General features: G+C 46.6%; 2 protein-coding genes across 2 annotated transcripts in view; one reads left to right on the top strand and one right to left on the bottom strand.

The window, feature by feature from the left end:
* The window catches only part of LOC139568469 (integrator complex subunit 15-like), a 29,602-nt gene extending 29,264 nt beyond the window's left edge, over positions 1 to 338 (bottom strand). The window contains exon 1 of the mRNA XM_071390302.1: positions 186 to 338. The gene's annotated coding sequence lies outside the window, so the exon portion shown is untranslated. The remainder of the gene's footprint in view (positions 1 to 185) is intronic.
* Positions 339 to 9,971: 9,633 nt separating this feature from the next.
* Positions 9,972 to 27,700, top strand: part of LOC139568468 (regulator of G-protein signaling 11-like) — a 102,984-nt gene continuing 85,255 nt past the window's right edge. The window contains exons 1-4 of the mRNA XM_071390301.1: positions 9,972 to 10,482; positions 18,707 to 18,803; positions 21,845 to 21,895; positions 22,034 to 22,140. Coding sequence (XP_071246402.1) covers positions 10,420 to 10,482; positions 18,707 to 18,803; positions 21,845 to 21,895; positions 22,034 to 22,140 — 318 coding nt within the window. The 5' untranslated portion in view covers positions 9,972 to 10,419. The remainder of the gene's footprint in view (positions 10,483 to 18,706; positions 18,804 to 21,844; positions 21,896 to 22,033; positions 22,141 to 27,700) is intronic.

The following is a 27,700-nucleotide window of genomic DNA, read 5'->3' as shown; positions in this document are numbered from 1 at the left end:
CACAAGTTAACTAACGTTAGTTAGCTGCTTAACAAGCAAACCACAGAAAGAGGCTAGTTTTGCTCGGTTTGTTTGTATCCCACAAGCTAACTAGCTAAGGTTGCTGTTAATTGCTTTTATTACAACGTAGCAAGGGTATGTGTAACTACACGAGTTACGCAGTTAATATATAAACGCTTTCTTACCTTGAAAGAGAGATATTTGAAACCAACAAGGTGCATACCCCGCTGTTTACACATTCAACTACGGAAACCCATGAAGTACAAACAGCACGCGGAGGAGAGGAGAACTGCCCTGTCTGTCACAACGTGTTTGGTTCTGTGCTTCTTCTTCGATGGGGTTTATCGGCATCCAACGTTTGTTTATGTTCTGATGAGGTTTATCGGCCTCCAACGTTTGATTATGTTAGTTGGTACTGAACCAGAAAACACACAGAGTATGATGACAGATAGTTCTACATTTAACTGACTTTACCTCCAGTGGAAACTAATCGGCTGCTGGCTGCTTAACCAAATGGATATATGGGTTTATCTAAAATCAATTCACATTCTATTGGTCCATACACATATTTAGCAGATGTTGCATAATATCTAACAATTCACAACAATACACACAAATAGTAATTCTATTGGTCCATACACATATTTAGCAGATGTTGCATAATATCTAACAATTCACAACAATACACACAAATAGTAATTCTATTGGTCCATACACATATTTAGCAGATGTTGCATAATATCTAACAATACACACAAATAGTTTGAGGACAGTTTTCTCCTCCTCTCTGTTCATCTCCTCCCATTGGTGAGAGTATCGTTTGCTAGGAATTAGCTCTCAGTTGAGAGGAATAAGGAGAGGAGACGAGGGGAATAAGGAGAGGAGACGAGGGGAATAAGGAGAGGAGACGAGGGGAATAAGGAGAGGAGACGAGAGGAATAAGGAGAGGAGACGAGGGGAATAAGGAGAGGAGACGAGGGGAATAAGGAGAGGAGACGAGGGGAATAAGGAGAGGAGACGAGGGGAATAAGGAGAGGAGACGAGAGGAATAAGGAGAGGAGACGAGAGGAATAAGGAGAGGAGACGAGGGGACTAAGGAGAGGAGACGAGGGGAATAAGGAGAGGAGACGAGGGGAATAAGTAGAGGAGACGAGGGGAATAAGGAGAGGAGACGAGGGGAATAAGGAGAGGAGACGAGGGGAATAAGGAGAGGAGACGAGGGGAATAAGGAGAGGAGACGAGGGGAATAAGGAGAGAAGATAAATCAAATTAAACTTTATTTGTTACATGAATACAACAAGTGTAGACCTTACTGTGAAATGCACCGAATACAACAAGTGTAGACCTTACTGTGAAATGCACCGAATACAACAAGTGTAGACCTTACTGTGAAATGCACCGAATACAGCAAGTGTAGACCTTACTGTGAAATGCTGAATACAGCAAGTGTAGACCTTACTGTGAAATGCTCACTGACCAGCCCTTAACCAACAGGTGTAGACCTTACTGTGAAATGCTTAACCAAAAGAGCAGTTCGAGAAGAGTTTAGAAAATATCTACCAAATAAACTAAAGTAAAAAATAATAAAAAGTAACACAATAAAATAACGAGGCTATATACAGGGGGTACCGGTACAGAGTCAGTGTGGAGGCTATATACAGGGGGTACCGGTACAGAGTCAATGTGGAGGCTAGATACAGGGGGTACCGGTACAGAGTCAATGTGGAGGCTAGATAGAGGGGGTACCGGTACAGAGTCAATGTGGAGGAGGCTATATACAGGGGGGTACCGGTACAGAGTAAATGTGGAGGCTATATACAGGGGGTACCGGTATACAGGGGGTACCGGTACCGAGTCAGTGTGGAGGCTATATACAGGGGGTACCGGTACAGAGTCAATGTGGAGGCTATATACAGGGGGTACCAGTACAGAGTCAATGAGGAGGCTATATACAGGGGGTACCGGTACAGAGTCAATGAGGAGGCTATATACAGGGGGTACCGGTACAGAGTCAATGTGGAGGCTATATACAGGGGGGGGGATACCGGGTCAGTGTGGAGGCTATATACAGGGGGTACCGGTACAGAGTCAATGTGGAGGCTATATACAGGGGGTACCGGTACCGAGTCAGTGTGGAGGCTATATACAGGGGGTACCGGTACAGAGTCAATGTGGAGGCTATATACAGGGGGTACCGGTACAGAGTCAATGTGGAGGTTATATACAGGGGGTACCGGTACAGAGTCAATGTGGAGGCTATATACAGGGGGTACCGGTACAGAGTCAATGTGGAGGCTATATACAGGGGGTACCGGTACAGAGTCAATGTGGAGGCTATATACAGGGGGTACCGGTATAGAGTCAATGTGGAGGCTATATACAGGGGGTACCGGTACAGAGTCAATGTGGAGGCTATATACAGGGGGTACCGGTACAGAGTCAGTGTGGAGGCTATATACAGGGTGTACCGGTACAGAGTCAATGTGGAGGCTATATACAGGGGGTACCGGTACAGAGTCAATGTGGAGGCTATATACAGGGGGTACCGGTACAGATTCAATGTGGAGGCTATATACAGGGGGTACCGGTACAGAGTCAGTGTGGAGGCTATATACAGGGGGTACCGGTAGAGTCAATGTGGAGGCTATATACAGGGGGTACCGGTATACAGGGGGTACCGGTACAGAGTCAATGTGGAGGCTATATACAGGGGGTACCGGTATACAGGGGGTACCGGTACAGAGTCAATGTGGAGGCTATATACAGGGGGTACCGGTACAGAGTCAATGTGGAGGCTATATACAGGGGGTACCGGTACAGAGTCAGTGTGGAGGCTATATACAGGGGGTACCGGTAGAGTCAATGTGGAGGCTATATACAGGGGGTACCGGTATACAGGGGGTACCGGTACAGAGTCAATGTGGAGGCTATATACAGGGGGTACCGGTACAGAGTCAATGTGGAGGCTATATACAGGGGGTACCGGTACAGAGTCAATGTGGAGGCTATATACAGGGGGTACCGGTACAGAGTCAATGTGGAGGCTAGATACAGGGGGTACCGGTACAGAGTCAATGTGGAGGCTAGATAGAGGGGGTACCGGTACAGAGTCAATGTGGAGGAGGCTATATACAGGGGGGTACCGGTACAGAGTAAATGTGGAGGCTATATACAGGGGGTACCGGTATACAGGGGGTACCGGTACCGAGTCAGTGTGGAGGCTATATACAGGGGGTACCGGTACAGAGTCAATGTGGAGGCTATATACAGGGGGTACCAGTACAGAGTCAATGAGGAGGCTATATACAGGGGGTACCGGTACAGAGTCAATGAGGAGGCTATATACAGGGGGTACCGGTACAGAGTCAATGTGGAGGCTATATACAGGGGGGGGGATACCGGGTCAGTGTGGAGGCTATATACAGGGGGTACCGGTACAGAGTCAATGTGGAGGCTATATACAGGGGGTACCGGTACCGAGTCAGTGTGGAGGCTATATACAGGGGGTACCGGTACAGAGTCAATGTGGAGGCTATATACAGGGGGTACCGGTACAGAGTCAATGTGGAGGTTATATACAGGGGGTACCGGTACAGAGTCAATGTGGAGGCTATATACAGGGGGTACCGGTACAGAGTCAATGTGGAGGCTATATACAGGGGGTACCGGTACAGAGTCAATGTGGAGGCTATATACAGGGGGTACCGGTATAGAGTCAATGTGGAGGCTATATACAGGGGGTACCGGTACAGAGTCAATGTGGAGGCTATATACAGGGGGTACCGGTACAGAGTCAGTGTGGAGGCTATATACAGGGTGTACCGGTACAGAGTCAATGTGGAGGCTATATACAGGGGGTACCGGTACCGAGTCAGTGTGGAGGCTATATACAGGGGGTACCGGTACAGATTCAATGTGGAGGCTATATACAGGGGGTACCGGTACAGAGTCAGTGTGGAGGCTATATACAGGGGGTACCGGTAGAGTCAATGTGGAGGCTATATACAGGGGGTACCGGTATACAGGGGGTACCGGTACAGAGTCAGTGTGGAGGCTATATACAGGGGGTACCGGTATACAGGGGGTACCGGTACAGAGTCAATGTGGAGGCTATATACAGGGGGTACCGGTATAGAGTCAATGTGGAGACTATATACAGGGGGTACCGGTACAGAGTTAATGTGGAGGCTAGATACAGGGGGTACCGGTACAGAGTCAATGTGGAGGCTATATACAGGGGGTACCGGTACCGAGTCAGTGTGGAGGCTATATACAAGGGGTACCGGTACCGAGTCAGTGTGGAGGCTATATACAGGGGGTACCGGTTCCAAGTCGATGTGCAGCGGTACAGGTTAGTCGAGAAATTTGTACATGTAGGTAGGGGTGAAGTGACTATGCATAGATAATAAACAGTGAGGAGCAGCAGTGTACATGTAGGTAGGCGTGAAGTGACTATGCATAGATAATAAACAGTGAGTAGCAGCGGTGTACATGTAGGTAGGGGTGAAGTGACTATGCATAGATAATAAACAGTGAGTAGCAGCGGTGTACAAAACAAATGGAGTCTTATGGCTTGGGGGTAGAAGCTGTTAAGGAGCCTTTTGGTCCTAGACTTGGCGCTCCGGTACCGCTTGCCGTGCGGTAGCAGAGAAAACAGTCTATGACATGGGTGACTGGAGTCTCTGACAATTATATGGGCTTTCCTCTGACACCGCCTATTATATAGGTCCTGGATTGCAGGAAACTTGGTCCCTGTGATGTACTGGGCCATACATACCACCCTCTGTAGCGCCTTACAGTCAGATGCAGAGCAGTTGCCATACCAGGCGGTGATGGAACCAGTCAGGATGCTCTCGATGGTGCAGCTGTAGAACTGTTTGAGGATCTGGGGACCCATGCCAAATCTTTTCAGTTTCCTGAGGGGGAAAACGTTTTGTAGTGCCCTCTTCACGACTGTCTTGGTGTGTTTGGACCATGATAGTTTGTTGGTGATGTGGACACCAAGGAACTTGAAACTTTCGACCCGCTCCACTACATCTCCGTCGATGTTAATGGGGGCCTGTTCGGCCCTCCTTTTCCTGTAGTCCACAAACAGCTTCTTTCTCTTGATCACATTGAGGGAGAGATTGTTGTCCTGGCACCACATTGCCAGTTCTCTGACCTCCTCCCTATAGGCTGTCTCATCATTGTCGGTGATCAGGCCTACCACTGTTGTGTCATCAGCAAACTTAATGATGGTGTTGGAGTCGTGTTTGGACACGCAGTCAGTCGTGGGTGAGCAGGGAATACAGGACGGGACTAAGCACACACCCCTGAGTGGCCCCAGTGTTGTGGATCAGCGTGGCAGATGTGTTGTTGCCTACACTTACCACCTGGTGGTGGCCCGTCAGGAATTCCAGGATCCAGTTGCAGAGGGAGGTGTTTAGTCCCACAGTACTTAGCTTCGTGGGCACTGTGGTGTTGAACGCTGAGCTGTAGTCAATGAACAGCATTCTCACATAGGTGTTCCTTTTGTCCAGGTGGGAAAGGGCAGTGTGGAGTGCGATTGCGATTGCGTCATCTGTGGATCTGTTGGGGCGGTATGCGAATTGGGGTGGGTCTAGGGTATCCGGGAGGATGCTGTTGATGTGAGCCATGACCAGCCTTTCAAAGCACTTCATGGCTACCGACGTGAGTGCCACGTGGCGGTAATCATTTAGGCAGGTTACCTTCGCTTCCTTGGGCACAGGGACTATGGTGGTCTGCTTGAAACATGTAAGTATTAGAGACTCAGTCAGGGAGAGGTTGAAAATGACAAATGTGAATTATGGTATGTTTTGCCAAATGGAGGGCGGGGGAAAGCTTTGTATGCATCTCTGTGTGTAGAGTAAAGGTGGTCTAGAGTTTTTCTCCCTCTGGTTGCACATTTAACATGCTGGTAAAAATTTGGGTAAAACTGATTTAAGTTTGCCTGCAATAAAGTCCCCGGCCACTAGGAGCACCTCTTCTGGGTGAGCAATTTCTTGTTTGCCCTTATAGAGTTGGATGAGTGCTGTCTTAGTGCCAGCATCGGTCTGTGGTGGTAAATAGACGGCTACGAATAATATAGATGAGAACTTTCTTGGTAGATAGTGTGGTCTACAGCTTATCATAAGGTACTCTACCTCAGGCGAGCAATACCTCGAGACTTCTTTAATATGAGACAAAGAGAGTGATACGGAGAAGACAAGGATAGGAATAAGGAGAAGAGACAAGCACATGAATAAGGAATGGAGGCAAGTTCTCCCATGTTCAACCTTCCCAAGTTCTCGCATGTCACACCACTTCTCCGCGCCTCCACTGGCTTCCAGTTGAAGCTCGCTACAAGACCATGGTACTTGCCTACAGAGCAGCAAGAGGAACTGCCCTCCCTGCCTTCAGGCTATGCCCACCTCTGGTCTCTAGGACCTCCCAACCCTTTCCCTGAAGCTAGGACAGAAGAGTCCCCCCTCCCTACCTTCAGGCTATGCCCACCTCTGGTCACTAGGCCCTCCCTCCCCTTTCCCTGAAACTAGGACAGCAGAGTCCCCCATCCCTACCTTCAGGCTATGCCCACCTCTGGTCTCTAGGCCCTCCCTCCTCTTTCCCTGAAGCTAGGACAGCAGAGTCCCCCCTCCCTACCTTCAGGCTATGCCCACCTCTGGTCTCTAGGCCCTCCCTCCTCTTTCCCTGAAGCTAGGACAGCAGAGTCCCCCTCCCTACCTTCAGGCTATGCCCACCTTTCCCGGACAGCAGAGTCCTTGCCCACCTCTGGTCTCTAGGCCCTCCCTCCCCTTTCCCGGACAGCAGAGTCCTTGCCCACCTCTGGTCTCTAGGCCCTCCCTCCCCTTTCCCTGAAACTAGGACAGCAGAGTCCCCCTCCCTACCATCAGGCTATGCCCACCTCTGGTCTCTAGGCCCTCCCTCCTCTTTCCCTGAAGCTAGGACAGCAGAGTCCTTGCCCACCTCTGGTCTCTAGGCCCTCCCTCCCCTTTCCCTGAAACTAGGACAGCAGAGTCCCCCTCCCTACCTTCAGGCTATGCCCACCTCTGGTCTCTAGGCCCTCCCTCCTCTTTCCCTGAAGCTAGGACAGCAGAGTCCCCCTCCCTACCTTCAGGCTATGCCCACCTCTGGTCTCTAGGCCCTCCCTCCTCTTTCCCTGAAGCTAGGACAGCAGAGTCATTGCCCATTTTCTGGAAACATCTGAAATCCTACCGCTTCAAAGAATATCTTAAATAATCCCACAGCATCCCCCTTGCTCCTCCTCCTCATCCAGACCCCCCCAATGTTTAAAACAATTTATAATAACAATAAAAATAATATGCCTTTCGTGAACTAACACTTGACTTTCTTCCCCCTTACTAGCTCTGACTTTGCTGATAGTTATTTATTGAAGAAAAATGGACTTACTCTGAATCTTATATGTGGTTGTCCCACCTAGCTACCTTCAGACTATGCTTCCAATTGGCTCATTCATCCCCCCTCCTCTCCCCTGTAACTATTCCCCAGGTCATTGATGTAAATCAGAATGTGTTCTCACTCAACTTACCTGGTAAAATAAGGGTTAAATTAAAAGCTATCTTAAGATGAATGCATTAACTGTAAGTCGCTCTGGATAAGAGCATCTGCTAAATTACTCAAATGTAAATGTAACAAGGCGAGGAATAAGGAAATAAGACAAGAAGAAGAAGACACTTTAACTTCTTGTGGCTGCAGGGGAAGTATTGAGTAGCTTGGATGAAAGGTGCACAGAGGTGCCCAGAGTAGACGGCCTGCTCCTCAGTCATAGTTGCTAATATATGCATATTATTATTAGTATTGGATAAAAACACTCTGAAGTTTCTAAAACTGTTTGAATTATGTCTGTGAGTATAGTAGAACTCATATGGCAGGCAAAAACCTGAGAAACAATCCAAACAGGAAGTGGAAATTCTGAGGCTAGTCGAGTTTCAACCAAGATCCCATTGAAATCACAGCGAGATGTGGATGAGTTTGCACTTCCTACGGCTTCCACTAGATGTCAACAGTCTGTAGAACTTTGGCTGATGCCTCTACTGTGAAGGGTTACCGAATGAGAGGGGAATTAGTCAGGTCTGCCATGACCCGACCATTCTTTGAAATTGGCGCCCTGCACTTTCACTGGCTGTTGTCATATCGATCCCGTTACCGGGATTGCAGCCATAAGAAGTTAAAGAGATTCTCCGGTACTTTTCTATACTTACCAGTCATTCTTAAAGTAGCACCCACGAGCCAAAAGCCGAAAATTGAGTACCACATCACATATGTGCAGATATGTGCACCACTTCATTGGTCTCGCTCCGCTGCGTGTGCATCTTGCTAGCTGTCACTCAAATGGCGAGGGGCTGAAGCTCATTGGCTAGAACTCAAATTGCTAGGGGGGCTGGCCCACGTGGGGGGAAGTGTAGGGGAAAATTGAAAAAGCACAGCTTCCAGAAAAACAGTCGCTTTCAAGCTAGCGATTTCATAGCTAACTGAGGTAGGACAGTAATTCTGCTAATAGATTCAGCATGTATGAAGTCCACATACATATAGCTAGCGATTTCATAGCTAACTGAGGTAGGACAGTAATTCTGCTAATAGATTCAGCATGTATGAAGTCCACATACATATAGCTAGCGATTTCATAGCTAACTGAGGTAGGACAGTAATTCTGCTAATAGATTCAGCATGTATGAAGTCCACATACATATAGCTAGCGATTTCATAGCTAACTGAGGTAGGACAGTAATTCTGCTTATAGACTCAGTATGTATGAACTCCACATTGAAACATCCAGACTAAAGAGGATTAGATAATACATATTAGTTGTTCCCAAGCATGTCTTTAAAAAGGTTTTATATATATTTTAACTTAACCTTTATTTAACTAGGCAAGGCAGTTAAGAACAAAGTCTTTACAATGACGGCCTACCTCAGCGACGCTGGGCCAATTGTGCACCGCCCTATGGGACTCCCAATCACGGACGGATGTGATACAGCCTGGATTTGAACCAGGGACTGTAGTGACACCTCTTGCACTGAGATGCAGTGCCTTAGACCGCTGTGCCACTTGGGAGCCCTTTAAGATGCACCTGGTGTGTATGAAACTAGTTTCTTAGGTCTGACAGCAGTGGAACTAGTATCCTAGGAACAGGGTTAGAAGTATCAGTGGAAGAAGACCTGGGGGCGAGGCGGCTGCTCAGGGATTACTTTCTCTCTCCTAGCGCCCTGGGACTACTTTCTTGTTTGCAACTACTCTGTGGTGTGGTAAGGCTGCTGCCTAGGTTACCCTAACACTGCTGCCTGGATGATGAGCCTTAGAAAATACTTAATATATTAATAAAGTATTACTAACATAAATATACCTACTAAATACTAAATATATTAATAAAGTATTACTAACATAAATATACCTACTAAATATATTAATATATTAATAAAGTATTACTAACATAAATATACCTACTAAATATATTAATAAAGTATTCCTAACATAAATATACCTACTAAATATATTAATAAAGTATTCCTAACATAAATATACCTACTAAATATATTAATATATTAATAAAGTATTACTAACATAAATGTATCTACTAAATATATTAATAAAGTATTCCTAACATATATATACTTACTAAATATATTAATAAAGTATTACTAACATAAATGTATCTACTAAATATATTCATATATTAATAAAATATTGCTAACATCAATGTATCTACTAAATATATTCATATATTAATAAAGTAATACAACTTATGATGATGTCTTTTAACATTCCCATATCATACATGTTTCAATGGTGAACATAAATGAATTAATAAATATGCAATATAATATAATCCTCATTAATCCGCAGAATGGCAGCATCACCAGTCTGAGAGATAGAAGGGGGAGGGGATGAGAGAGTGAGATAGAAGGGGGAGGGGATGGAGTGAGAGAGAGAGAGAGAGAGATAGAAGGGGGATGAGAGAGAGGGTGGATGGAAAGAGAGAGATAGAAGGGGGAGGGGATGGAGTGAGAGAGATAAAATGTGGATGGAGAAAGAGAGGGAGGGTGCTGGATACTTAGTGCTCTCGTGCAGCTCGGTTGATTTCTGCACTTTACTGTCCCGCTGCTGCCTGCTACCTCAGATTACTGAAAACAGACAGAGACATCTAGACAGCACTTCTAATGAAAGAGAGAGAGAGACAGAGAGAGTTAAAGAGAGAAAGAGAGCTATATAGAGAGGGGATAGAGAGATAGAGAGAGAGACGGAGAGAGCTAAAGAGAGAAAGAGAGAAAGAGAGATACATATAGGATAGAGAAATAGAGAGAGAGAGGGAGGGAGGGAGAGATATATAGAGAAAGACGGAGATATATAGAGAGAGACGGAGAGAGACGGAGATATATAGAGAGAGACGGAGAGAGAGAGAAGATGACCATCAACACGCTGACTAAAGGAGGAGCTCAGAGGGAGCAGATGTATTGCCTCAGAAAGGTACCGTACCTACACTAACCCCTACGCACTACCCCTACACCTTACTACTAACCTTGAACACTGCCCCTAACCCCTACACCCTAAACCCTATCCCCTAAACCCTAACCCCTACTCCCTAACCCCTACTCCCTATCCCCTAAACCCTAACCCCTACTCCCTAACCCCTACTCCCTAACCCCTACTCCAGTTTTTATTTTATTGCACCTTTATTTAACCAGGTAGGCCAGTTGAGAACAAGTTCTCATTTACAACTGCGACCTGGCCAAGATAAGAGCAAAGCAGTGCAACAAAAACAACACAGAGTTACACATGGAATAAACAAACATACAATCAATAATACAGTAGAAAAAGAAGAAAGTCTATATACAGTGTGTGCAAATGGCGTGAGGAGGTAAGGCAATAAATAGGCCATAGTAGCGAAGTAATTACAATTTAGCAAATTAACACTGGAGTGATAGATGAGCAGATGATGATGTGCAAGTAGAAATACTGGTGTGCAAAAGCAGAAAGTAAATTAAAAACAAAATGGGGATGAGGTAGGTAGGTAGATTGGGTGGGCTATTTACAGATGGGCTATGTACAGCTGCAGCGATCGGTTAGCTGCTCAGATAGCTGATGTTTAAAGTTAGTGAGGGATATATAAGTCTCCAACTTCAGCGATTTTTGCAATTCGTTCCAGTCATTGGCAGCAGAGAACTGGAAGGAAAGGCGGTCAAAGAGGTGTTGGCTTTGGGGATGACCAGTGAGATATACCTGCTGGAGCGCGTGCTACGGGTGGGTGTTGTTATCGTGACCAGTGAGCTGAGATAAGGCGGAGCTTGACCTAGCATAGACTTATAGATGACCTGGAACCAGTGGGTCTGGCGACGAATATGTATCGAGGGCCAGCCGACTAGAGCATACAGGTCACAGTGGTAGGTGGTATATGGTGATTTCGTGACAAAACGGATGGCTCTGTGATAGACAGCATCCAATTTGCTGAGTAGTGTTGGAGGCTATTTTGTAAATGACATCGCCGAAGTCGAGGATCGGTAGGATAGTCATTTTACGGGGTTAGTTTGGCGGCGTGAGTAAAGGAGGCTTTGTTGCGAAATAGGAAGCCGATTCTAGATTTTATTTTGGATTGGAGATGTTTAATATGCGTCTGGAAGGAGAGTTTACAGTCTAGCCAGACAACTAGGCATTTGTAGTTGTCCACATATTCTAAGTCAGAACCGTCCAGAGTAGTGATGCTAGTCGGGTGGGCAGGCAGCGATCGGTTGAAAAGCATGCATTTAGTTTTACTAGCTTTTAAGAGCAGTTAGAGGCCACGGAAGGAGTGTTGTATGGCATTGAAGCTTGTTTGGAGGTTTGTTAACACAGTGTCTAAAGAAGGACCAGATGTATACAGAATGGTGTCGTCTGCGTAGAGGTGGATCAGGGAGTCACCCGAAGCAAGAGCGACATTGTTGATATATACAGAGCAGAGAGTCGGCCCGAGAATTGAACCCTGTGGTACCCCAATAGAGGTCCGGACAACAGGCCCTCCGATTTGACACACTGAACTCTGTCTGAGAAGTAGTTGGTGAACCAGGCGAGGCAGTCATTTGAGAAACCAAGGCTGTTGAGTCTGCCGATAAGAATACGTTGATTGACAGAGTTGAAAGACTTGGCCAGGTCGATGAAGACGGCTGCACAGTAATTTCTCTCATCGATGGCGGTTATGATATTGTTTAGTACCTTGAGCGTGGCTGAGGTGCACCCGTTACCAGCTCGGAAACCAGATTGCACAGAGGAAAAGGTACGGTGATTTTTCCGAAATGGTCGGTGATCTGTTTATTAATAACTTTGCTTTCGGAGACTTTAGAAAGGCAGGGCAGGAGGTAGGTATATCACAGTTTGGGTCTAGAGTGTCACCCCCTTGAAGAGGATGATGACCGCGGCAGCTTTCCAATCTTTGGGGATCTCAGACGTTACTGAACAGACTGGTAATAGTGGTTGCAACAATGGCGGCGGATAATTTTATAAAGAGAGGGTCCAGGTTGTCTAGCCCAGCTGATTTGTATGGGTCCAGGTTTTGCAGCTCTTTCAGAACATCTGCTATCTGGATTTGGGTGAAGGAGAAGCTGAGGAGGCTTGGGCAAGTAGCTGCGGGGGATGCGGAGCTGTTTGCCGGGGTTTGGGTAGCCAGGAGGAAAGCATAGCCAGCCGTAGAGAAATGCTTGTTGAAATTCTCGATTATCGTGGATTTATCGGTGGTGACAGTGTTTCCTAGCCTCAGTGCAGTGGGCTGCTGGGAGGAGGTGCTCTTATTCTCCATGGACTTTACAGTGTCCCAAAACCTTTTGGAGTTAGAGCTACAGGATGCAAATTTTGGCTTTGCTTTCCTGACTGACTGTGTGTATTGGTTCCTGACTTCCCTGAAAAGTTGCATATCGCGGGGACTATTTGATGCTATTGCAGTCCGCCACAGGATGTTTTTGTGCTGGTCAAGGGCAGTCAGGTCTGGAGTGAACCAAGGGCTATATCTGTTCTTAGTTCTACATTTTTTGTATGGGGCATGCTTATTTAACATGGTGAGGAAATTACTTTTAAAGAACGACCAGGTATCCTCGACTGACAGGATGAGGTCAATATCCTTACAGGATACCCGGCCCAGGTCGATTAGAAAGGCCTGCTCGCAGAAGTGTTTTAGGGAGCGTTTGACAGTGATGAAGAGTGGTCGTTTGACCGCAGACCCATAGCGGATGCAGGCAATGAGGCAGTGATCGCTGAGATCCTGATTGAAAACAGCAGAGGTGTATTTGGAGGGCAAGTTGGTCAGGATAATATCTATGAGGGTGCCCATGTTTACGGATTTAGGGTTGTACCTGGTGGGTTCGTTGATAATTTGTGTGAGATTGAGGTCATTAAACTTAGATTGTAGGATGGCCGGGGTGTTAAGCATATCCCAGTTTAGGTCACCTAACAGAACGAACTCTGAAGATAGATGGGGGGGCAATCAATTCACATATGGTGTCCAGGGCACAGCTGGGAGCTGAGGGGGGTCTATTACAGGCGTCAACAATGAGAGACTTATTTCTGGAGAGATTAATTTTAAAAATTAGAAGCTAGAACTGTCTGGGCATAGACCTGGATAGTATGACAGAACTTTGCAAGCTATCTCTGCAGTAGATTGCAATTCCTCCCCCTTTGGCAGTTCTATCTTGATGGAAAATGTTGTAGTTTTAGTTTTGGTGGCCTTCCTAAACCAGGATTCGGACACTGCAAGGACATCATTGTTGGCGGAGTGTGCTAAAGCAGTGAGTAAAACAAACTTAGGGAGGAGGCTTCTGATGTTAACATGCATGAAACCAAGGCTTTTTCGGTTACAGAAGTCAACAAATGAGAGTGCCTGGGGACACACAGAGCCGGGTTTAACCTCCACATCACCCGAGGAACAGAGGAGGAGTAGGATAAGGGTACGGCTAAAGGCTATCTGAACTGGTCGTCTAGTGCGTTGTGAACAGAGAATGAAAGGAGCAGATTTCTGGGCGTGGTAGAATAGATTCGGGGAATAATGTACAGACAGGGGTATGGTGGGGTGCGGGTACATTGGAGGTAAACCTAGGCATTGAGTGATGATAAGAGAGATTGCATCTCTGGACGCGCTAGTTATGCTGTGTGAGGTGACCGCATGTGTGGGAGGTGGAACAAAAGAGGTATCTGAGGTATGTTGAGTGGGACTAGGGGCTCCGCAGTGAACTAAAAGAGTGATACTATCCTAAACAACAGTATACATGGCATATTGACATTTGAGAGAGACATAAACCGAGACATAAATCAATCAGAGGTGTAGATTGGGAGAGCTAGCTAAGACAACAACAACAGGTAAAATGGCGATGAATGGGCAGAGAGGGTCGGTTAACTACACACAGGGCCTGAGTTCGTGGCTGGGGCCGACAGATAAACAAAAATGTTAATAAATAAATGGAGTACCGTGATTAATGAACAGTCCAGCAGGCATCAGCTATGTAGCCAAGTGAGCATAGGGTCCAGGGGGCAGCAGTAGATGGAACAGGGAAGCCGGGGTAGTCGTTACTACGCTAGCAAGCGGGAGACACGGCGCCCGCCGTACCACCACGACTGGTCTGCTGATGTAACTCGATCCGCTGTGCCCTCAACCCGGCCTTTGCCCGATGTCGGAGAACGCGTTTTTACTAGCCCCGGCCTGCTAACTTTAAACGCTGTGTCTCCCGCTTGCTAGCGTAGTAACGACTACCCTGGCTTCCCTGTTCCCTTCGACAAAGGGACCAGGCCAGTTGGTGAAAGAGGTATTGTAGTTGTAGTAATTTCGTTTTTTAGCCAGGAGATGCGCCTGGCTCGCGGCTAACTGGTGCTAGCTTCGGGAGAGGGGCGTTAGCCACTATAGCCACTCGGTAGCAGCTAGCTAGCTGTGATGATCAGGAGTAATAGTGCAGGGTTTACGGCAGGAATCCGGTGTTGTAGTGGAGAAAACAGTCTGATACTGACAGGCTGGCAAGTATTATTCAGGCTAAAAGTGGCTGGAGTCTGTGCAGAAGGTAAAGGCCGGTAGCAGTGGCTGACTATGACTAAATAGCTAGTAGCTAATTAGCTGGTTAGCTGCTGATGGTTAGCTTCTGATGGCTAGCTGCTGATGGTTAGCTTCTGATGGCTAGCTGCTGATGGTTAGCTTCTGATGGTTAGCTTCTGATGGCTAGCTGCTGATGGTTAGCTTCAGATGGCTAGCTGCTGATGGTTAGCTGCTGAAGAGTAGCTGCTGATGGTTAGCTTCTGATGGCTAGCTGCTGAAGGTTAGCTTTTGATGGCTAGCTGCTGATGGTTAGCTTCTGATGGCTAGCTTCAGATGGTTAGCTGCTGATGGTTAGCTTCTGATGGTTAGCTGCTGATGGTTAGCTTCTGATGGTTAGCTTCTGATGGCTAGCTGCTGATGGCTAGCTTCTGATGGTTAACTTCTGATGGTTAGCTTCTGATGGCTAGCTGCTGATGGTTAGCTTCTGATGGCTAGCTGCTGATGGTTAGCTTCTGATGGTTAGCTTCTGATGGCTAGCTGCTGATGGCTAGCTTCTGATGGCTAGCTGCTGATGGTTAGATTCTGATGGCTAGTTGCTGATGGTTAGCTTCTGATGGCTAGCTGCTGATGGTTAGCTTCTGATGGCTAGCTGCTGATGGAGGTTCTGATGGCTAGCTGCTGATGGAGGTTCTGATTGCTAGCTGCTGATGGAGGTTCTGATGGCTAGCTGCTGATGGATGTTCTGGCTGTAAGGTCTAAAAATAGCAGATCCGTATCACATTGGGTGAGGCGGGTGACCGGAACGTATATTTAATCTAAAAATGGAAAAGAGGTTGAAAATAAATTGAAATATATACAAAAAAGACAAAAAAGACAAAATGTACATGGGAGAACAACAAACCACGTCTGCACTGCTACGCCATCTTGGATTGTTACTCCCTAAACCCTAACCCCTATCCCCTAAACCCTATCCCCTAAACCCTATCCCTAACCCCTAACCCTAAACGCTAACCCCTACTCCCTAACCCCTACTCCCTAACCCCTACTTCCTAACCCCTACTCCCTAACCCCTACACCCTAACCAATACTCCCTTCTCCCTAACCCCTACTCCCTAAACCCTACTCCCTAAACCCTACTCCCTAAACCCTATCCCTAACCCCTACTTCCTAAACCCTATCCCTAACCCCTAAACCCTAACCCTAAACGCTAACCCCTACTCCCTAACCTCTACTCCCTAAACCCTAACCCCTAATCCCTCACCCCTATCCCCTAAACCCTATCCCTAAACCCTAACCCTAAACGCTAACCCCTACTCCCTAACCCCTACACCCTAACCAATACTCCCTTCTCCCTAACCCCTACTCACTAAACCCTACTCTCTAAACCCTATCCCTAACCCCTACTCCCTAACCTCTAATCCCTAAACCCTATCCCCTACTCCCTAACCCCGACTCCCTAAACCATAACCCTACTCCCTAAACCCTAACCCCTACTCCCTAAACCCTATCCCTATCCCCTAACCCTAACCCCTACTCCCTAACCCCTACACCCTAACCAATACTCCCTTCTCCCTAACCCCTACTCACTAAACCCTACTCTCTAAACCCTATCCCTAACCCCTACTCCCTAACCTCTAATCCCTAAACCCTATCCCCTACTCCCTAACCCCGACTCCCTAAACCATAACCCTACTCCCTAAACCCTAACCCCTACTCCCTAAACCCTATCCCTATCCCCTAACCCTAACTCCTACTCCCTAACCCTAACTCCTACTCCCTATCCCCTAAACCCTAACCCCTACACCCTAACCCCTAACCCCTACTCCATAACCCTAACCCCTACTCCCTAACCCCTATCCCTAAACCCTAACCCCTACTCCCTAACCCCTGCTCCCTACCCCTAACCCCTAAACCCTATCCTTAACCCCTACTCCCTAACCCCTACTCCATAACCCTAACCCCTAAACCCTAACCCCTTTCCCTAACCCCTACTCCCTAACCCCTACTCCCTACTCCATAACCCTAACCCCTATCCCTAACCCCTACTTCCTAATCCCTCCTCCCGAAAACCCTGTCCCTAACCCCTAAACCCTATCCCTAAACCCCTACCCCATTACCGCTAACCTCTACTCCCTACTCCCTACTCCATAACCCTAACCCCTAAACCCTAACCCCTATCCCTAACCCCTACTCCCTAACCCCTACTCCCTACTCCATAACCCTAACCCCTACTCCCTAACCCCTATCCCTAACCCCTACTCCCTAACCCCTACTCCCGAAAACCCTGTCCCTAACCCCTAAACCCTAACCCCTAAACCCTATCCCTAAACCCTAACCCCTACTCCCGAAACCCTATCCCTAGCCCCTAAACACTAACCCCTACTCCCTACTCCCTAACCCCTACTCCCTAACCTCTACTCCCTACTCCCTACTCCCTAACCCCTACTCCCTAACCTCTACTCCCTACTCCCTACTCCATAACCCTAACCCAGAAACCCTATCCCTAGCCCCTAAACCCTAACCCCTACTCCCTAACTCCTACTCCCTACTCCATAACCCTAACCCCTAAACCTGAACCCATATCCCTAAACCCTATCCCTAAACCCTAACCCCTACTCTCTAACCCCTAACCCCTACTCCCTACTCCACAACCCTAACCCAGAAACCCTATCCCTAGCCCCTAAACCCTAACCCCTACTCCCTACTCCCTAACCCCTACTCCCTACTCCATAACTCTAACCCCTAAACCCTAAACCCTAACCCCTACTCCCTACTCCCTACTCCCTAACCCCTACTCCCTACTCCATAACTCTAACCCCTAAACCCTAACCCCTATCCCTAACCCCTACTCCTTAACCCCTACTCCCGAAACCCTATCCCCAACCCCTAAACCCTAACCCCTAAACCCTAACCCCTACTCCCTAACCCCTACTCCATAACCCTAACCCCTATCCCTAACCCCTACTCCTTAACCCCTACTCCCGAAACCCTATCCCCAACCCCTAAACCCTAACCCCTAAACCCTATCCCCTACTCCCTAACCCCTACTCCCTACTCCATACCCCTAAACCCTAACCCCTACTCCCTACTCCATACCCCTAAACCCTAAGCCCTACTCCCTACTCCATAACACTAACCCATACCCCCTAACCGCTATCCCCTAACCGCAATCCCCTAACCCCTACTCCCTAATCCCTACTCCCTAACCCCTATCCCCTAAACCCTATCAAGAAAGCCTAACCCTACTCCCTACCCCCTACTCCCTAACCCCTGCCCCCTAACCCATATCCCTAAAGCCTAACCCTACTCCCTACCCCCTACTCCCTAACCCCTGCCCCCTAACCCATATCCCTAAAGCCTAACCCTACTCCCTACCCCCTACTCCCTAACCCCTGCCCCCTAACCCATATCCCTAAAGCCTAATCCTACTCCCTACCCCCTACTCCCTAACCCCTGCCCCCTAACCCATATCCCTAAAGCCTAACCCTACTCCCTAACCCCTGCCCCCTAACCCATATCCCTAAAGCCTAACCCTACTCCCTACCCCCTACTCCCTAACCCCTGCCCCCTAACCCATATCCCTAAAGCCTAACCCTACTCCCTACCCCCTACTCCCTAACCCCTGCCCCCTAACCCATATCCCTAAAGCCTAACCCTACTCCCTAACCACTATGTGTATGTGTGTGTGTGTGTGTGTGTGTGTGTGTGTAGATGGAGAGAGTGATCGTAGCGATGCAAGATCCTGACATGGGGATGAAGATGAGAAACCAGAGACTCCTCATCACCGTTATACCACACGCCATGACCGGTAGGTTACCTAGGTTACCATGCCATGACCTCTAGGTCCTCATCACCGTTATACAACACGCCATGACCTCTAGGTCCTCATCACTGTTATACCAGACACCATGACCTCTAGGTCCTCATCACTGTTATACCAGACACCATGACCTCTAGGTCCTCATCACTGTTATACCACCCACCATGACCTCTAGGTCCTCATCACTGTTATACCAGACACCATGACCTCTAGGTCCTCATCACTGTTATACCAGACACCATGACCTCTAGGTCCTCATCACTGTTATACCACCCACCATGACCTCTAGGTCCTCATCACTGTTATACCAGACACCATGACCTCTAGGTCCTCATCACTGTTATACCACCCACCATGACCTCTAGGTCCTCATCACTGTTATACCAGACACCATGACCTCTAGGTCCTCATCACTGTTATACCACCCACCATGATCTCTAGGTCCTCATCACTGTTATATCAGACACCATGACCTCTAGGTCCTCATCACTGTTATACCACCCACCATGACCTCTAGGTCCTCATCACTGTTATACCACCCACCATGACCTCTAGGTCCTCATCACTGTTATACCACCCACCATGACCTCTAGGTCCTCATCACTGTTATACCAGACACCATGACCTCTAGGTCCTCATCACTGTTATACCAGACACCATGACCTCTAGGTCCTCATCACTGTTATACCACCCACCATGACCTCTAGGTCCTCATCACTGTTATACCAGACACCATGACCTCTTAGGTCCTCATCACTGTTATACCACCCACCATGACCTCTAGGTCCTCATCACTGTTATACCAGACACCATGACCTCTAGGTCCTCATCACTGTTATACCAGACACCATGACCTCTAGGTCCTCATCACTGTTATACCACCCACCATGACCTCTAGGTCCTCATCACTGTTATACCAGACACCATGACCTCTAGGTCCTCATCACTGTTATACCAGACACCATGACCTCTAGGTCCTCATCACTGTTATACCACCCACCATGACCTCTAGGTCCTCATCACTGTTATACCACCCACCATGACCTCTAGGTCCTCATCACTGTTATACCACCCACCATGACCTCTAGGTCCTCATCACTGTTATACCAGACACCATGACCTCTAGGTCCTCATCACTGTTATACCAGACACCATGACCTCTAGGTCCTCATCACTGTTATACCACCCACCATGACCTCTAGGTCCTCATCACTGTTATACCACCCACCATGACCTCTAGGTCCTCATCACTGTTATACCAGACACCATGACCTCTAGGTCCTCATCACTGTTATACCACCCACCATGACCTCTAGGTCCTCATCACTGTTATACCACCCACCATGACCTCTAGGTCCTCATCACTGTTATACCACCCACCATGACCTCTAGGTCCTCATCACTGTTATACCAGACACCATGACCTCTAGGTCCTCATCACTGTTATACCACCCACCATGACCTCTAGGTCCTCATCACTGTTATACCACCCACCATGACCTCTAGGTCCTCATCACTGTTATACCAGACACCATGACCTCTAGGTCCTCATCACTGTTATACCACCCACCATGACCTCTAGGTCCTCATCACTGTTATACCACCCACCATGACCTCTAGGTCCTCATCACTGTTATACCAGAAACCATGACCTCTAGGTCCTCATCACTGTTATACCAGACACCATGACCTCTACACTTGGCATTTATCCAGATCCGTCTACACTTGTCATTTATCCAGATCCATCTACACTTGGCATTTATCCAGATCCGTCTACACTTGTCATTTATCCAGATCCATCTACACTTGGCATTTATCCAGATCCGTCTACACTTGTCATTTATCCAGATCCATCTACACTTGTCATTTATCCAGATCCATCTACACTTGTCATTTATCCAGATCCGTCTACACTTGGCATTTATCCAGATCCGTCTACACTTGTCATTTATCCAGATCCATCTACACTTGTCATTTATCCAGATCCGTCTACACTTGTCATTTATCCAGATCCATCTACACTTGGCATTTATCCAGATCCATCTACACTTGTCATTTATCCAGATCCATCTACACTTGTCATTTATCCAGATCCATCTACACTTGTCATTTATCCAGATCCATCTACACTTGTCATTTATCCAGATCCGTCTACACTTGTCATTTATCCAGATCCATCTACACTTGTCATTTATCCAGATCCGTCTACACTTGTCATTTATCCAGATCCATCTACACTTGTCATTTATCCAGATCCGTCTACACTTGGCATTTATCCAGATCCATCTACACTTGTCATTTATCCAGATCCATCTACACTTGGCATTTATCCAGATCCATGTACACTTGTCATTTATCCAGATCCATCTACACTTGTCATTTATCCAGATCCATGTACACTTGGCATTTATCCAGATCCATCTACACTTGTCATTTATCCAGATCCATCTACACTTGTCATTTATCCAGATCCGTCTACACTTGTCATTTATCCAGATCCATCTACACTTGTCATTTATCCAGATCCGTCTACACTTGTCATTTATCCAGATCCATCTACACTTGTCATTTATCCAGATCCGTCTACACTTGGCATTTATCCAGATCCATCTACACTTGTCATTTATCCAGATCCATCTACACTTGGCATTTATCCAGATCCATGTACACTTGTCATTTATCCAGATCCATCTACACTTGTCATTTATCCAGATCCATGTACACTTGGCATTTATCCAGATCCATCTACACTTGTCATTTATCCAGATCCATCTACACTTGTCATTTATCCAGATCCGTCTACACTTGGCATTTATCCAGATCCATCTACACTTGACATTTATCTAGACACGACGGGTCCCTGACTACTTCCGGAGGGGGTCAGGAAGATCTGATCACAATCACATCACAATGCCTCTTTTAATATTCTTCACCTATCTGGAAACGTGGGCACAGTCAGCATGTGGACCAGATCAGGACAAAGGATGCATGTTAGAACCAGGTGTAAACGGGGCTCTCTTTCTCTTTAGGTAATGATGTCATTGAGTGGCTGATTCAGAAATACAACATAGCAGAGGAAGGTAAGTCTTGTTCTTCCTTATTCACTGTGGATGGATTTCTCCTGTCACTATTTCTAGTTTTATACTATATATTTATCTTAAAAAGATGCAATATGTCACTTTTTGGCTGATCAAATTCACATAGAAATGTGTGTGTAGAGGCGCGCCACCTGGGAGGACTCCTGGTGCAGTACGGGTACATCTATCCTCTGAAGGAGCCGCGCTCTCTACTACTGAGATCTGATGACTCTCCTTACCGCTTCCAGGTAACACACACAGACCTCTCCCTAACTCTCTATCCTCTCTACTACTGAGATCTGATGACTCTCCTTACCGCTTCCAGGTAACACACACAGACATCTCCCTAACTCTCTATCCTCTCTACTACTGAGATCTGATGACTCTCCTTACCGCTTCTAGGTAACACACACAGACATCTCTCTATCCTCTCTACTACTGAGATCCGATGACTCTCCTTACCGCTTCCAGGTAACACACACAGACATCTCCCTAACTCTCTATCCTCTCTACTACTGAGATCTGATGACTCTCCTTACCGCTTCTAGGTAACACAAACAGACATCTCCCTAACTCTCTATCCTCTCTACTACTGAGATCTCATGACTCTCCTTACCGCTTCTAGGTAACACACACAGACATCTCCCTATCTCTCTATCCTCTCTACTACTGAGATCTGATGACTCTCCTTACCGCTTCTAGGTAACACACACAGACATCTCCCTAACTCTCTATCCTCTCTACTACTGAGATCTGATGACTCTCCTTACCGCTTCCAGGTAACACACACAGACATCTCCCAATCTCTCTATCCTCTCTACTACTGAGATCTGATGACTCTCCTTACCGCTTCTAGGTAACACACACAGACATCTCCCTATCTCTCTATCCTCTCTACTACTGAGGTCTGATGACTCTCCTTACCGCTTCCAGGTAACACACACAGACATCTCCCTAACTCTCTATCCTCTCTACTACTGAGATCTGATGACTCTCCTTACCGCTTCTAGGTAACACAAACAGACATCTCCCTAACTCTCTATCCTCTCTACTACTGAGATCTCATGACTCTCCTTACCGCTTCTAGGTAACACACACAGACATCTCCCTATCTCTCTATCCTCTCTACTACTGAGATCTGATGACTCTCCTTACCGCTTCTAGGTAACACACACAGACATCTCCCTAACTCTCTATCCTCTCTACTACTGAGATCTGATGACTCTCCTTACCGCTTCCAGGTAACACACACAGACATCTCCCAATCTCTCTATCCTCTCTACTACTGAGATCTGATGACTCTCCTTACCGCTTCTAGGTAACACACACAGACATCTCCCTATCTCTCTATCCTCTCTACTACTGAGGTCTGATGACTCTCCTTACCGCTTCTAGGTAACACACACAGACATCTCCCTAACTCTCTATCCTCTCTACTACTGAGATCTGATGACTCTCCTTACCGCTTCTAGGTAACACACACAGACATCTCTCTATCCTCTCTACTACTGAGATCTGATGACTCTCCTTACCGCTTCTAGGTAACACACACAGACATCTCCCTATCTCTCTATCCTCTCTACTACTGAGGTCTGATGACTCTCCTTACCGCTTCTAGGTAACACAAACAGACATCTCCCTAACTCTCTATCCTCTCTACTACTGAGATCTGATGACTCTCCTTACCGCTTCCAGGTAACACACACAGACATCTCTCTATCCTCTCTACTACTGAGATCTGATGACTCTTCTTACCGCTTCTAGGTAACACAAACAGACATCTCCCTAACTCTCTATCCTCTCTACTACTGAAGTCTGATGACTCTCCTTACCGCTTCTAGGTAACACACACAGACATCTCCCTAACTCTCTATCCTCTCTACTACTGAGATCTGATGACTCTCCTTACCGCTTCTAGGTAACACACACAGACATCTCCCTAACTCTCTCCTCTCTACTCCCCCTCTCAATTCAAGTCAATTCAAGGGGCTTTATTGTCATGGGAAACATATGTTAACATTGCCAAAGCATGTGAAATAGATAATACACACAAGTGAAATAAACAATAGATATGAACAGTAAACATTACACTCACAGAAGTTGCAAAAGAATAAAGACATTACAAATGTCATATTATGTCTATATACAGTGTTGTAACGATGTGCAAATAGTTAAAGTACAAAAGGGAAAATAAATAAACATAAATATGGGTTGTGTTTACAATGGTGTTTGTTCTTCACTGGTTGCCCTTTTCTTGTGGCAACAGGTCACAAATCTTGCTGCTGTGATGTCGCACTGTGGAATTTCACCCAGTAGATATGGGAGTTTATCAAACTTGGGTTTGTTTTCGAATTCTTTGTGGATCTGTGTGATCTGAGGGAAATATGTGTCTCTAATATGGTCATACATCAGTGAGCACATAGCCTGTCTTGTGATCTGAGGGAAATATGTGTCTCTAATATAATATAATATATATATATATATATTATATAATAATATGTGAAGTCAGTCCGGCGCCGACAGAGATGGCATCAGAACAGAGATCACTAACCTCCATTTGGATGAAGATATCTTCCTGACATCAGAACAGAGATCACTAACCTCCATTTGGATGAAGATATATTCCTGACATCAGAACAGAGATCACTAACCTCCATTTGGATGAAGATATCTTCCTGACATCAGAACAGAGATCACTAACTTCCATTTGGATGAAGATATCTTCTAGACATCAGAACAGAGATCACTAACCTCCATTTGGATGAAGATATCTTCCTGACATCAGAACAGAGATCACTAACCTCCATTTGGATGAAGATATCTTCCTGACATCAGAACAGAGATCACTAACTTCCATTTGGATGAAGATATATTCTGGACATCAGAACAGAGATCACTAACCTCCATTTGGATGAAGATATCTTCCTGACATCAGAACAGAGATCACTAACCTCCATTTGGATGAAGATATCTTCCTGACATCAGAACAGAGATCACTAACCTCCATTTGGATGAAGATATCTTCCTGACATCAGAACAGAGATCACTAACCTCCATTTGGATGAAGATATCTTCCTGACATCAGAACAGAGATCACTAACCTCCATTTGGATGAAGATATCTTCCTGACATCAGAACAGAGATCACTAATCTCCATTTGGATGAAGATATCTTCCTGACATCAGAACAGAGATCACTAACCTCCATTTGGATGAAGATATCTTCCTGACATCAGAACAGAGATCACTAACCTCCATTTGGATGAAGATATCTTCTAGACATCAGAACAGAGATCACTAACCTCCATTTGGATGAAGATATCTTCCTGACATCAGAACAGAGATCACTAACCTCCATTTGGATGAAGATATCTTCCTGACATCAGAACAGAGATCACTAACCTCCATTTGGATGAAGATATCTTCCTGACATCAGAACAGAGATCACTAACCTCCATTTGGATGAAGATATCTTCCTGACATCAGAACAGAGATCATTAACCTCCATTTGGATGAAGATATCTCCCTGACATCAGAACAGAGATCACTAACCTCCATTTGGATGAAGATATCTTCCTGACATCAGAACAGAGATCACTAACCTCCATTTGGATGAAGATATCTTCCTGACATCAGAACAGAGATCACTAACCTCCATTTGGATGAAGATATCTTCCTGACATCAGAACAGAGATCACTAACCTCCATTTGGATGAAGATATCTCCCGGCGCCGACAGAGATGGCCGCCTCGCTTCACGTTCCTCGGAAACTATGCAGTATTTAGTTTTTTTATGTGTTATTTCTTACATTGTTACCCCAGGAAATCTTATGTTTCATTACATACAGCCGGGAGGAACTATTGGATATAAGAGCAACGTCACCTCACCAACATTAGGACCAGGAATACGACTTTCCCGAAGCGGATCCTCTGTTTGGCCCACCACCCAGGACAATGGATCGGATCCCAGCCGGCGACCCAAAACAACGACGCCGTAAAAGGGGCAAACGAAGCGGTCTTCTGGTCAGGCTCCGTAGACGGGTACATCGCGCATTGTTGCTCCTTAACTAAAACAGGAAGCACCCGTGCTCAGGTCTGTTCAAAGCTGGTCCAACCAATCAGATTCCACGCTTCAAGATTGCTTCGATCACGTGGACTGGGATATGTTCCGCTTAGCATCAAACAACAACATTGATTCGGTAACATTGGTGAATGCACTGATTCGGTGAGCGAGTTTATTAGCAAGTGCATCGGTGATGTTGTACCCACAGCGTCTATTAAAACATTCCCCAACCAGAAACCGTGGATTGATGGCAGCATTCGCGTGAAACTGAAAGCATGAACCACTGCTTTTAATCAGGGCAAGGTGACCGGAAACATGACCGAATACAAACAGTGTAGCTATTGCCTCCGCAAGGCAATCAAACAAGCTAAGCGTCAGTATAGAGACAAAGTAGAGTCGCAATTCAACGGCTCAGACACGAGAGGTATGTGGCAGGGTCTACAGTCAATCACGGACTACAAAAGAAAACCAGCCCCATCGCAGACCATGATGTCTTGCTCTCAGACAAACTAAACAACTTCTTTGCTCGGTTTGAGGACAATACAGTGCCACTGATACGGTCCGCTACCAAAACCTGTGGACTCTCCTTCACTGCAGCCAACGTGAGTAAAACATTTAAACGTGTTAACCCTCGCAAGGCTGCAGGCCCAGACGGCATCCCCAGCCGCGTCCTCAGAGCATGCGCAGACCAGCTGGATGGTGTGTTTACGGACATATTCAATCAATCCTTATATTGAAATATGTCTCTCTAATATGGTCATACATTTGGCAGGAGGTTAGGAAGTGCAGCTCAGTTTCCACCTCATTTTGTGGGCAGTGTGCACATAGCCTGTCTTCTCTTGAGAGCCAGGTCTTCCTACGGCGGCCTTTCTCAATAGCAAGGCTATGCTCACTGAGTCTGTACTTAAGTTTTGGGTCAGTCACAGTGGTCAGGTATTCTGCAACTGTGTACTCTCTGTTTAGGGCCAAATAGCATTCTAGTTTGCTCAGATTTTTTGTTAATTCTTTCCCCCAAAAAATTTCTCATGATTTGGTTGGGTCTAATTGTGTTTCTGTCCTGGGGCTCTGTGGGGTCTGTTTGTGAACAGAGCCCCAGGACCAGCTTGCTTAGGGGACTCTTCTCCAGGTTCATCTCTCTGTAGGTGATGGCTCTGTGGGGTGTGTTTGTGGACAGAGCCCCAGGACCAGCTTGCTTAGGGGACTCTTCTCCAGGTTCATCTCTCTGTAGGTGATGGCTCTGTGGGGTCTGTTTGTGGACAGAGCCCCAGGACCAGCTTGCTTAGGGGACTCTTCTCCAGGTTCATCTCTCTGTAGGTGATGGCTCTGTGGGGTGTGTTTGTGAACAGAGCCCCAGGACCAGCTTGCTTAGGGGACTCTTCTCCAGGTTCATCTCTCTGTAGGTGATGGCTCTGTGGGGTGTGTTTGTGGACAGAGCCCCAGGACCAGCTTGCTTAGGGGACTCTTCTCCAGGTTCATCTCTCTGTAGGTGATGGCTCTGTGGGGTGTGTTTGTGGACAGAGCCCCAGGACCAGCTTGCTGAGGGGACTCTTCTCCAGGTTCATCTCTCTGTAGGTGATGGCTTTGTTATGGAAGGTTTGGGAATCACTTCCTTTTAGGTGGTTGTAGAATTTAACGTCTCTTTTCTGGATTTTGATAATTAGCGGGTATTGGCCTAATTCTGCTCTGCATGCATTATTTGGTGTTTTACGTTGTACACTGAGGATATTATTGCAGAATTCTGCATGCA

This window comes from Salvelinus alpinus, chromosome 2, assembly GCF_045679555.1.
Source record: "Salvelinus alpinus chromosome 2, SLU_Salpinus.1, whole genome shotgun sequence".
NCBI classification, from domain to species: Eukaryota; Metazoa; Chordata; class Actinopteri; order Salmoniformes; family Salmonidae; genus Salvelinus; species Salvelinus alpinus.
This window is presented reverse-complemented; position numbering and strand designations above follow the sequence as displayed.